The sequence below is a fragment of the Rutidosis leptorrhynchoides genome, chromosome 8 (genome assembly GCF_046630445.1).
Source record: "Rutidosis leptorrhynchoides isolate AG116_Rl617_1_P2 chromosome 8, CSIRO_AGI_Rlap_v1, whole genome shotgun sequence".
In the NCBI taxonomy this organism is placed as follows: Eukaryota; Viridiplantae; Streptophyta; class Magnoliopsida; order Asterales; family Asteraceae; genus Rutidosis; species Rutidosis leptorrhynchoides.
This window is the reverse complement of record NC_092340.1, coordinates 372,353,400-372,367,092: the sequence shown is the minus strand read 5'-3', so window position 1 is coordinate 372,367,092 and position 13,693 is coordinate 372,353,400. Positions and strand designations below refer to the sequence as shown.

The window sequence follows — 13,693 nt, the reverse complement described above, 5'->3', positions numbered from 1 at the left end:
TTTCATATTTCCATTTCTCATAAACATACGTCCCATGCATAGAGACAAAAATATCATTCATATGGATTGAACACCTGGTAACCGACATTCACAATATGCATATAAGAATATCCCCATCATTCCGGGATCCTCCTTCGGACATGATATAAATTTCGAAGTACTAAAGCATCCGGTACTTTGGATGGAGCTTGTTGGGCCCGATAGATCTATCTTTAGAGTTCGCGTCAATTAGGGTGTCTGTTCCCTAATTCTTAGATTACCAGACTTAATAAAAAGGGGCATATTCGATTTCGATCATTCAACCATATAATGTAGTTTCGATTACTTGTGTCTATTTCGTAAAACATTTATAAAAATTGCGCATGTATTCTCAGCCCAAAAATATAAAAGGGTAAAAAGACAAATGAAACTCACGCATATAAATATTGTAAAACAGTTAATAAAGCATTTGCATATATTCTCAGCCCAAAAGTGTAAAGAGAAAAGGGGCAAATGAAACTCACGCATATAAATATTGTAAAACAGTTAATAAAGCATTTGCATATATTCTCAGCCCAAAAGTGTAAAGAGAAAAGGGGCAAATGAAACTCACGCATATAAATATTGTAAAACAGTTAATAAAGCATTTGCATGTATTCTCAGCCCAAAAGTGTAAAGAGAAAAGGGGCAAATGAAACTCACCATACTGTATTTTGTAGTAAAAATACACATGACTAATTTGAACAATGCAGGGTTGGCCTCGGATTCATGAACCTATATCATTTGTATATTTATTAATATACATTGTTGTAATCGAATAAATATATATATATATAAATTTATTAGTTATATCCTTTTTATATTAATATATATATATATATATATATATATATATATATATATATATATATATATATATATATATATATATATATATATATATATATATATATATATGTTTCGTATATTCATTTTGTACATGAAAATATTGATTTTTGTTATGTTATATGTATTAAATATATTTTATATATATTATTTGTTTGTTACTAATAGTAATTATAATGATACCAAAGTTATATTAATATTGATAAAAATAATAATAATAATAATAATAATAATAATAATAATACTAATAATAATACTTGATATTACTAAATAAATTAATGATGTTAATAATAAATATAGTAATATTAATAATAATAATAATAATAATAATACTTGTAAAAATATCAATTTTTCTATTACCTATAGTTATAATAATAATAATTATAATCATGATAGTAATTATAATATATATATATATATATATATATATATATATATATATATATATATATATATATATATATATATATTTTAGTTATAATTATAATAATACTAAATCTTAATACTTTGTAATGATAAAAATATTGATAATAATAATGATAATAATTATAACAAGAATAATAATAATACTAATAATAATTCTAATCATAATAATATATTTATTACTTAAATGTTAAAATTAATAATGATATTAATAATACTTATAACAATAATAATTTTAGTAGTTTTTATTATTTATAAATCTAAGTATGATAGTAGTACTTAATATTAATAATACTCATAATAATAATAACAATAATAATATTCATAACAATTAATGACAACAATAACACAATAATAATATTTATAATAGTTTGTTATAGTTACTACCTTTAGAAAGCCTTAAAAAAATGCACCAATGTTGGAATCAAACCCATGACCAATCGTAGATCCACAACACCCCTTAACCATCTGCTCTAAACTGTTTTTCTCCTGTATGCTACCAATTAAATTTATATATACTGTATTTTCTGTTTCCGTCTCCTCCTTCTTCTGTTAAACAAACGGTGACCAGGGGAAACACTCAAATTATAATCAATAATCAATATAACTACTTTAAGGTTGGAATTTTGATTTAAAAAGAGTACATAAACATTTAAAGGTCAAGTGGAATCAGTAAAACAATAAAAGGTTTTTTTTTTTTTTAAAACCCGCTGCACAGCTCGCCATGAACCAATAATCAAATTCGTATTTATAATGCGTTTTAGTCCAAGATCAAAACATGAAAAAGATGCTAAATCATCCCTAAAAACTTTCTCAAACATCCATTTCAACAGAAACCTCACATAAATCTTTAATTTGATCTTTGAATAAAGTTTGACTTTTTAATTTCAAAACTTTGACTCCAAAATTTGTTTTCAATTCAAGGATTTGAGGATTGAAACTTTCCAGATAGAAGGAGTAGAAGATTTTAAACAACACTACATTAGTAGTTTTTGAAATTGATTGTAATAGTCAAATTTTTGAAAAATCGACCAAGAACAGAGACGGGTTCTTTATTTTTTTGTTTCATTTTCTAATTTTAATGAGTAATAGGTATTGTCTGAGTAATTAGATGAATCTTAATATTTGTAATCGTCCCAGTTTGATGTGTAATGTTTAATGATGTCGACTGGTAACAAAATTTGACCATAAGGACGTGGAACTCATTAATCAGACAACAAATAATATAAATAAAAGTTAGATATCGACCTCCAACAGATTTTTGGATTAGATGCTTGTTTCTGTGAATTAAAAGTCGTCATATGGAGTCAGGATCAGCAAAAGAAGATTTGGGATTGAGACACTCAACAAAAATTGGATTCTACTCCATTTTTATTTTTTTATTTTTATTTTTATTTTTTTTGTTTTTATTTACAGTTATATATATATATATATATATATATATATATATATATATATATATATATATATATATATAATTTTATATATATCTCCATTCTGTAAAGTATTTATATCTATATATCATATGCATATCGATTTTCATAATCTTCTGTATATACATATATTTATCAGTATTTATATATACTGTAAATATGTATCTGTATTTTTATGTAACAACTAATTAACAAGTAATTATAAATATAATACTTTTAATGTTATAATTAATATTAACATAAAAATTTATAATAATATAATAGTAAAAATAATAATATTATTTTTAATGATATTGATAATACTAGCTATAAAATTATAACAATTATAGTTATAATAATATTACTAATATTTTAATGATAATAACAATATTAGTAATTATAACACTTTATATATATATCAAATTGTATTTATAGATTATATATTTAAAATAATGTTAATACACTAGTATTGATATTTATTTAAAGTAAAAACAATATTATTACATTTCAAAATAACTTATATTAGATATTAAATTTTTTTACACACTTATCATATATTACAATATACCTATAATAATAATTATAGAAGTCATATATATAGATTCATTTTAAATTGTACTTACTTATTTTGTATCATATTTATTTCTAATGTTTAACTTATATTTTATAATTTCAAATTATAATATAAATTTACATTTATATATATACATATTTATTTACAACAATTGTTCGTGAATCGTCGGAGACGGTCAAAGTCAAATGTATTCATGGAAATAGTTCAAACATTAAGAGACTCAGTATAATAGACTTTGCTTATCGTGTCGAAATCATATAAGATTAAGTTTAAATTTGGTCGAAAATTCTCGGGTCATCGCAGTCGATATCCTGGTGTAATTATTAAACAAAGTATTAAGACCTTGTTACAGTTTAAGTCCCCAATTAGTTGGAATATTTGACTTCGGATATAAGGATAATTTGACGAGGACACTCGCACTTTATATTTATGACTGATGGACTGTTATGGACAAAAACCAGACGGGCATATTAAATAATCCAGGACAAAGGACAATTAACCCATGGGAATAAACTAAAATCAACACGTCAAACATCATGATTATGGAAGTTTAAATAAGCATAATTCCTTTATTTTCATATTTAATTGCACTTCTAATTATCGCTCTTTTATTTATTATCATTGTATTTAATTGCACTTTTAATTATCGTACTTTTTAATTATCGCACTTTTATTTATCGCAATTTCATTATTATTATTTACTTTACGCTTTAAATTAAGTCTTTTATTTATTTAATATTTTACATTAGGTTTTAACTGCGACTAAAGTTTTAAAAATCGACAAACCGGTCAGTAAACGGAAAAAACCCCCTTTTTATAATAATAATATTACTTATATATATATTTGTATTTTTATAAGTTAAACTAATATAGCGTTAAGCTTGTTTAAAAGATTCCCTGTGGAACGAACCGGACTTACTAAAAACTACACTACTGTACGATTAGGTACACTGCCTATAAGTGTTGTAGCAAGGTTTAGGTATATCCATTCTATAAATAAATAAATATCTTGTGTAAAATTGTATCGTATTTAATAGTTATTTCGTTGTAAAAATAATACTATTTCCTAGTACACCTCGCACACATCAATAACATAAGTTACGAATGCAAAAGAAAAGTTCCATGATTGAGACATCTGTAAGTAATCCAGCGGAAATCTAACACAGCTGGTCCATAACAGCAAGTCTATAACACCAAGACAGCAATTCTAACAGCGGAAGCAACATCTTCTAAGCACCTGAGAAATACACGCTTAAAAGTCAACACGAATGTTGGTGAGCTATAGTTTGTTTGTAATCAGTAATGTAATGTAGACCATGAGATTTCAGTGCTTCAACCAGCAGTTTAGATCAGTGTTTCAAAACAGTATGAACAGTATATGCTTAACCGTGGGCACCCGGTAACTAACTTAACGTAATAATAATACCCCCTAAAAGTACACTTGGCGAGTGCGTATGTCCTCGAAGTATCAAACACCCGTTAAATGCTAGAGCGACTAGCCCGAGTGGGGATGTCAAACCCTTTGGATCCATATCTAATATTCGCGTTCACCGGTTCAAAAACCAATGATAAAACGTTACCGTGCTAAGGGGAAAGTTTATGCCGTTATATAACCCACACATATGTAAAGTTTAAGTACTCGTGTCTAGTATGTAAAACATAAAAAGCGCATGTATTTTCAGTCCCAAAAATAGTAAAAGTAGTAAAGGGATGCTATAACTCACAGTGAATAAGCAGTAAAAGTCGATATGAAACGTATGCAGGTAGTAAGTCGGTCCGAAAGGTCGTCAACCTAAGTCAAAGGTCACTAGGTCAGTATGTTGTCCCAATAAGTGTAAAAGTGAATAAATAAAGTTTAAGTGTCATCATCGACATCATCATTATCATCATCATTCATCAACACTAAGGTAAGTTTAACAAGAATAGAGATCGAAACAAAAGGCTGACTTCGGACAGCTGTTACGACCTCTATACAAATCGAAAAAACGCATAGTCAGTGGCCATGGCTCCGTATGTGAGTCCTCTAACAGCTGACAACCTAACTCATCTTTGTTTGACCGTGCAGACGGTTTAAGTGCGAGTAGGTCAGAAATTTCAGCACAACGTTACAAAGGCGTAGTGACTTTCGGAAGGCTATAAATCCTAAATCGTATATCGGATTAAGTCGAGGCCTAAATGGCAATTCATCTACTCGAAACGAACTATCTTAAAATCAATTTTCCAGAAGCTCAGAAGTCTGAAGAGACCCCGAAAAACAGCAAACAAGTGCTCCGGTGAGATTCTTGGTGCTTGATGCTCATCACGGTTCTCATCCTTGATGCTTGTAAGCTTCAAGTGTACAACTCTTTGATGTTTTAGCATCACTTTGACCAAGGTTCGACCATAAACACATAACTAAGAGTAAAACCTATCATTCTACAAGTTTTGAACATCAAGATTGCCTCTTTATTGCATAAATCCAATAAAGCTTCAACCTTTGTCCTTTTTACACAAGTTTATGCATCTCCATCATATGTGATGATGAAGACTTGATCTTTATCATCACAATAAACACAAAAAGGTTTCAAGTAAGTGAGATCTACAATAATAACTTAGATCTCAAGTATTAAGAAAACTCTAAGCTAGAAAGCTTGGATCTTTACAAGATTAATGAGACCATAAGCTAGAAAGCTAAGATCTTTAACAAAATAATAAAAGTAATGAGACCATAAGCTAAAAAGCTAAGATCTTTAACATAATAATGAAACCCTAAGCTAGAAAGCTTGGATCTTTAGTGTTCTTGAAGATCTTGAAGCATAAAGCTTGGATCTTTAAGATACATGAAGATCATAAACACAAGTTTTGATCTTTATAACAAAATAAAGAAATCACAAGCTAGATCTAACAAGTCAATGAAGATTCAAAGCTAGAAATCTTGAATCTTTCATGTTCTTGAAGGATTCAAACCCAAGTTTGAATCTACAAGATATAACAAGATCAAAAGCTAAAAAGCTTGATCCTTTAAATGATGATGATGATGTCGTGAATATGAAGAAGAAAAGAAGAAGAAGAAAATTTAATACTTACACTTTTTAGAGTGAGAAAGACTAGAGAGAAAATAAGAGAGTAAGTGTGTGTAAATTGTGAGTGAGATCAAGTGTAAAATGGAATGAAATGGCTTGGTATTTAAAGGGGTGGGGGAGGCCTCATGGCCGTAGCTTCTGGGGGACAAGGGAGGGGACAACTTTTGCTTTTTGGTTAATGGCTGTCTAAAGTTGGTGCTTATGTTGGGATCCAATGCAACAATTGTGATTATGGTTAACAAAAATGCTAGTATGTTCCCTCTAATTAATGGGCATTTGTCTTACATTTATATGGGTCATAAACTTATTAAAATTGGGCTAATTAAATAGTCCATTAGCTAGAGTAGGGTGGACTTGAGTCCAACAAGGTAGAAAAGTCCAACAAGACTAACTAGTAAGCACAAGTAAATTACTAAGCGTAATTAAGCATCCAAAAACCTAAGTAATTGTTATTAGGAAATAAAAATTAGTATTACGTAGTCATAATATTCAATTTATGACCAAAGTTAAACGTGTACCAAGTACATAGCTCGTTTCAAACGTCAAGTGACACCAACGGTCGTAAAAGCATTCGGGGATCAAGTTAAGTGATTAAACACTTAATAGCACATTGTAAGATATTAACCAAAGTAATTATCATGAAATAAGATCCCAGAGCATAAACTCGCTCAGTACGCACAAATACGCAGTTTTGTGAAAGCACAAAGCACAAAAGCAAGTCGAAAAATTCAGGTCGTTACAGCTACGTTGTGGTAGTATTGGTAAGTTCAAACTCCGAATTTCATTTGTTAGAATTGATATTCAAGTTAGGGTTTGAGCTTGATTAGTTGTGAAACCCTTTTAGATGATGAAGTGGGTTTATGGTGACTAGTTATTCTTGTCACTTGGCGGGTTTTGGGATTGGTTGACGTTTTGGCCATGATTAGTCTTTGATAATGTGTTTAATCGCTAGGTTTAGTGATTATTAAAGTGTTGGAACCTATTTTGGGTATTTGGTTGACTAATTTTGAAATGGGTCAAAATTAGGGTTTGGTGTCATTTTAGGCATGACGAGTGTTTAACACTTGTGTTTGGGTTTAATTGTCGTGTTAGGACCATTTTTACTTGTGTTAGTGATTATTAGTTAGTTTGGGCGCAGTTTGTGCTTGGAAGTGCAATTGGGTCGAAATTGCACTAAGTATCAATTAGGTTGGTTTGTAAGTCCACCCTAATTGTGTTGTTTGTATTGTGATAATGGAATAGGTACTTTCCATTGACATGTTGCGGATTTGTTCGGTTGCATTCATCAGGACAACAAGGTGAGTGTTAATATCCTATGTGCATATGTATGTGTAGGATGGGCGCGGGTCGGGTGAAGTGGTTCTCGGTTATAGAGCTCACTTCACATATAGGTGGATTTGATGGACTTGCGTATAGGTCCAATTGGCACGGTTGTGCGTTTTGGTTGACCACCTTTGGTGAGGTGCACACTTTGTGTGTACGTTATCACATGTGTTTGTGATGTGGATTATATAACCCCAATGGGCGAAGGGTTGGTATTGAGTTGTGATTGAATAACCCAGATGATGTGGATTTGTATAATCCCGGGACCGTGGGTTTTGATGTAGGAAGTGAATCACGTGTGGATGCGAATTCACGATGACGCGTGTAGTTTCGGTCATCTTATTGAGGTAGTAGTCTCGTGTGGATGCGGATTTACTAAGGCTCGTGTAGTTCGGCCAACCTCGATGTAGTTGTGATATTGAAGATAGTAGTCTCGTGTGGATGCGGATTTACTAAGGCTCGTGTAGTTCGGCCAATCTTCATTTCGGTATTGGGTTAAGGGGTTAACCTTGGGCGGTTTACGCTTTTGATATATCTATATATTGTCGTATTGTTGTGACTTAGCTAACCCTCCGGGTGTAGCTTGATGGCGTTGTTCACATCGTTGTTGGTGAACTTACATTGTTGTTGTATTAGCTTGTTGTATATCGATCGTAGGGTATGCTTAGATTAGCTTGCCTTTATGCTTGGATGCTCAAGTATGTGTTATTTGTTTATTATCGTGTGGCGTGTCCATTTTATGCATATATATGTATGTAGTATATTCTCACTCACTAAGCATTAGTTTACCCTCTCGTTGTTTACATTTTTATAGATTTGCGTGGAGGCGGTGGCTCGGGTAAACATGGGGACTAATGGATTTGCGTAGTTGCTTAGAAGACGTGCTTTTGGATTTGATTAGGATTGGGTAGCGTATCCTCAATCACCATGCTCGGTCTTTATTTTTGTGTTAAAACTCACGTGGTCGGAAACTTATATTTTGTACGAAAGTCGTAAAACGGCCGATGTAGGCCCGGTGTTGTAAAACTTGTTTTATCGTGAGAAATTCTTAGTTTTACTTATAATGACGTGTCTTGATAATTGGTTTTGTTTAAAAGTGTCGGGAAGCGGGTTTACCGCTCGCGTGTAATTTGAAAAACTGATCAGAGATTTTTAGTTCATTTGGACGCCATCCAAAAGGCTTGGACGCCGTCCTGTACTTCACTGCTGGACGCCGTCCAGATGTACTGTCTCACAAAAAAAAATTTGGGTCGTGTTTTCGGTTGAATAATGGGTTGGGTCGTTACACCTTGCTCCCAGATGGAAGCAATGGAGCAAGAGGCACCTTGCGTCCTTGCTTCCACCTGGGAGCAAGAAACACCTTGCTCCTTGCTCTTAGGTGGAACCAATGTCGCAAGGACGCAAGGCGCAAAGGAGCAAGAGGCACTTTGCTCCTTGTGAGGGCAAATTGGAAAAAAAAAAATAGGGGGGGCACTCACGCATAAAAAGGTCGAAAAAATGGATTTTTTGGTGATAATCTCACCCACAATTCATATAAACGGGGTTGACAACCCTCAAGAACCATATTTCCCTTACCAAAACAAGAATCAAAGATAAAATTTCGAATTAGAGTTTTACCTTAAACACAAGGACGAGTTCTAGTAGCATGGAGACACAATTAGCAAGCAAAATGGGTTAAGATTATCTCCTCTTTCTTCTTATTCTTCTTCCCTGCCTACTTCTATTTCTAACTACTCTCTTTTAACTTGTAATAAATCTTCAGAAAATGGAAATGGTGAAATGAGTTTCAAAATTCCACATTTTGGGGTTTATTCAACATTTTTGAGAAAGTTACACACAAGGGCGGAACTTAGTGTATCACAAAGGGGGTATCCGCCCCACATAGATATAACGGAAAAAAAATGATAATAAAAAAAGAATTAGCCAAAAAATAAGGTCTTTTTTAGTATTTAACCATCATGACTTTGAAAAATTTATTAAATTTTTACACTCACCCCATTTGTATCCGAGTTCATGTTCCGCCAATGGTTACACAATAATACGAAATTAAACCGAAAACAAAAGTGTAAATGAATCTACCAACATTAAGCTCCCTTGCGCTCCTTTTTGTTCGGCCAAGATGTGACCTCATCGACTTTATCGATGTGTACACACACGTAAAGGAGTATGATAAAACATTGTTCGAGCTACTAATAATTAGGGTGCCCGAATGAGGTGGAATCAAATTGTGATCCGCCAAGTCTTGAAAAAAACCTTTATGGTTAACATCCGAAGTACCCCTTGTCTTGATATGTAATGCAAACTCGCCATTAACACTCTTCACCTTCGGCTTGCTTTTCTCTGGTTGAGGTTTTTTAATTGTGCAAGAATTACCAATCGCATTAGTTGCAACAATAATGGGTGAGGCAACATCAAATTGTACCTTCGAACACACCTTGTCCAAAACACGAACATCAATAAATTGGGAATTCGATTCAGCAAACATATCAACACTAATATTAACTAACGAATTGCAAATCAGAGCCAAAAACTGTATTTACGTCTTGAACGAACTCCTATGCGTCATCTTCAACTTCAATACCGATATACTCATTAGACTTGTTTTATTTTTTGTTTTGAAAAAACGAGAACTTTATAGAAACTGGCCTTTAAAAAGAAAAAAAGGTTAAACAAAGATGCAAGTAATAAGCGAATTAATTCTGAAAAAAATAAAAATAAAAAAACCCTAATCAACTGCACCTGACCCGAGATTTACACAAATCTAATTCAATTCAATTCAATTCAATTCACTAACTCAGACATTTGAGACCGAATAGACCTGGTTGGCTAGAAAAATACAACCTTTTTCCAATAGTTATCTATCTATCTATCTAATAAATTACGGAGTATTATCTTGAAAATTCAATTTCAATTTGATAGCTACAACAATAATCACAAACCTATTGTGCTTTCCATCCTAGATAATAATTGAAGTCCAATATAATCTAGTCTTGTCTGTAATTTGTTTCTAGGGTTTAAGAAAAATACAGTAAGAATTAGAGTGAGTCGGAAGTGAATGGGGAATCCAAAGCAGAAGTGGACGCCGGAGGAAGAAGAAGCCCTACGCGCCGGAATCGCTAAACACGGCACCGGTAAATGGAAAAACATCCAAAAAGATCCTGAATTCAACCACTTGTTATATTCTCGTTCCAATATCGATCTCAAGGTTCTCTTTTTTTTTTTTTTTACCCTTTTTGAATACTTACATAAATAAACATCCTTCAATTTTACAATTACAAATATTATGCATAGTTACATATGTATATCAGCATCCATGTCTTTTGTGGATATTATTATATGGTAAGTAATTGTTTTTAGATACTTATGTAGTATTCTGTTGTTAGGGTTTCACATATTTGTCCCCCAATTCTGAATTTCTTCTTTATATGATTATACAGCTGAAGGTCAATTAATTAAGAAACTCTTAAATGTATAAATAAATTTACAACTTTTGATTTGTAATGAACGTAGGAACATACATTTGTCTATATACACTTCGTAACTTATATGAACGTACATCTGTGTATGTATGTATAATACAGTACTACTGTAATCACTCGCCTTTAGCGTGTAACGACAATCTTTATTATCTTGTTATAGGATAAATGGAGGAACATGAGTGTAAGTTCGAGTGGTCAAGGTCCAAGGGAAAAATCAAGAACACCGAAAGCAAAAAGTAGTACCGATGCTCCTACAACACCTTTGGCCATTACACACACTCCTGGTTCCTCAGCGATCGTTTTAGCTGACCCATCATCTGCTGATGTCAGTGTGCATATGGATGATGCATCAAAATGCTTACTTGATGGAAAAACCGCTTCCAAGTATGTTATTATTCTATTAAATTGTAATTTTCAAATTGTTTATTTATGGATGGTGATTAATATTAGTGTTTTATTTTTTAGGTATAATGCAATGATTTATGAAGCATTGTCAACGCTGAAGGATCCAAATGGATCAGATACTAGTGCAATTGTTAGTTTCATTGAGGTAATAAATATCAGATGATTCTTAAACTTATATTTATGATGTTTACCATGTTTTTAACTTATGATGTCGCAATCTCTGTGATACACAGAAAAGGCATGAGGTGCCTATCAATTTTAGGAGGTTATTAACTTCGAGGTTAAGAAGGCTTGTTGCTCAAGATAAACTTGAGAAGGTGAACTTTTTGAATGTTTTCAGGTGTCAAACTATTAAATACAATGCTTTTTCAACCCAACCCATAGCACCCTATTGGTCCTGCGCACTCATTTTGCCACCACTAATAAATGCAATGCTCTTTCGAAAAGTATTTGTTTTTGGACCTTGAAACATTGTTAAATATGATCATATGATATTGCATATGGGAATGAGCAACGTTTGCGGATGATTAGGTTCAGAACTGCTATCGACTTCGAAAGGAGTTAGAGAATGGAAGCAAGGGTCCAATCCCGAAAGCGAAAGAGATTGGGCCTAGGATATTCGCGGTCAACAACAGTCAACATGTTGGTGAAACATTACAAGAGGCTGCAGTTACTGCTGCTTATAAAGTTGCTGAAGCAGAAAACAAGTCGTTTGTTGCAGCTGAAGCTGTGAAAGAAGCCGAAAGGGTGTCCAGAATGGCTGAGGAAGCCGAAGCTTTCCTGCATCTAGCCCAACAGATTTACGACAGATGTAACGGCCCCACATCCCTCTTAAGTCTAAAATAGTCTAGACCCCCACCCACAAATGTAGTACGTACTGACCATTGGTTTCAACTTGTTCTGCCTACAGGTTCGCGTGGTGAAGTGGTGATGGTGCAATGACGTGTGCATGTGAAAGTGTTAATCGTTAGTTTGACTGTTCCATAATATCATATGAAGGTATCTAGTTTCGCCATGTTTAAAGTTTAAAACGCCTTGTGTGTGTGAATGTTTTGTGTAACTATATGTTTTGGCTTCCGATAAAAAGTAGGTTTCGTGTAGCTATCTGTTTTTTTGGGTGGTGTACATTGCCGAATCTAGGATGAAAAACTAAATGAGGTCCCCAAATTTTTTTCAGACCTAATTATATTTGAAGGGTACTTTAGTGGCTGTTTACCTTAAGAAAATTATAAACTCCACAAATACATGAGGGCCTATACTTAAATTTGGTGATGTCCTGTATAATTTGAAGAGGACTTTGGGGCCATGTAGTGTCTACATAGAATCGCCCTTGGTGGTGTGGTAAATGTTACTATTTCTCACTTTGGAAGCCACTTTTGGGTTCGTTTTAATGTCAATTTTATAGATGAAGTAAGTTTTTCTGAAGTCAAGCCGGCTCTCTTTTTTTTTTTTTTTTTTTTTTTTTCCCGAAAGGCAGGTAGAGAATGGCTAGCTGGAGTATAGGAACTGGGAAGTGTATTTGGTACGTAATTGGTAACCTGAGGTTGACCATACGAGGCTGGCTTATTGTTACAAACGGTTATTTTATACGACAACAAGTTCTTAATTAATGCACCATCAATAGTAGCAGCAGCAGCAGTAGTATCGTGTGTGCAGAAATGTAAGAGAATTTGTCACAAACCGATGTTTGCACACATAAACACTGTTAAACACTTGTATGAAACCCGGTATATAGGTGCCAACTCAATCTAAATTAAGTGATAATTGAAGTATAGGATTCCCAAACGTTATTGTAATCGTAAGGTACAACGTTTGAATTTACATGATAATTTACACTTTTGACATGCATCGTTGATATACATGATAATAGTTCACTGCGATATAGAAATAGTAATTAGTTAGTAATAATAATAACAATATTGACAAAATAGCTATAATTAATTAATCATTGAGTTATAATTCAATGATTTAAATTATACTCCGTAGCTCAATTTCATCATTTCATCGTGTATTAACAATAGTCTATATTCTCGTGATTTATAGTTGAGGGATATATGTAGCATAAAAAGTGGAATTTATGTGTTTAATTCTAGTCACATGTTCCCGTAATCACGAGTCACACGATTATCCTCTTCCATTTTTATTGTCGAA

General features: G+C 32.5%; 1 protein-coding gene across 4 annotated transcripts; it reads left to right on the top strand.

The window, feature by feature from the left end:
• The first annotated feature begins 10,413 nt into the window (after positions 1 to 10,413).
• On the top strand, positions 10,414 to 13,380 carry LOC139861737 (telomere repeat-binding factor 4). 4 transcript variants are annotated; one of them, XR_011763932.1, is made up of 7 exons: positions 10,415 to 10,863; positions 11,298 to 11,521; positions 11,603 to 11,687; positions 11,776 to 11,859; positions 12,074 to 12,353; positions 12,453 to 12,541; positions 13,020 to 13,380. XR_011763932.1 is itself a non-coding variant. In XM_071850235.1 (6 exons), exons 1-6 carry the CDS (start codon positions 10,714 to 10,716, stop codon positions 12,482 to 12,484), a joined length of 855 nt encoding a protein of 284 aa, XP_071706336.1. In that variant the 5' UTR covers positions 10,416 to 10,713; the 3' UTR covers positions 12,485 to 12,997. The 4 variants fall into 4 exon arrangements, 1 of the variants encoding a protein (XP_071706336.1); XR_011763931.1 differs by having other exon boundaries at positions 10,416 to 10,863; positions 13,016 to 13,380; XR_011763933.1 differs by lacking the exon at positions 11,776 to 11,859 and having other exon boundaries at positions 10,414 to 10,863; positions 13,016 to 13,380.
• The last annotated feature ends 313 nt before the right edge of the window (positions 13,381 to 13,693 follow it).

Excerpts from the sequence above, each read along its gene's own strand:
- LOC139861737 (XM_071850235.1), top strand. The coding sequence starts at position 10,714 with ATGGGGAATCCAAAGCAGAAGTGGACGCCGGAGGAAGAAGAAGCCCTA. Across the intron at positions 11,522-11,602 it reads GATGGAAAAACCGCTTCCAA|GTATAATGCAATGATTTATG; the intron begins GTATGTTATTAT and ends TTTATTTTTTAG. Across the intron at positions 11,688-11,775 it reads CAATTGTTAGTTTCATTGAG|AAAAGGCATGAGGTGCCTAT; the intron begins GTAATAAATATC and ends TGTGATACACAG.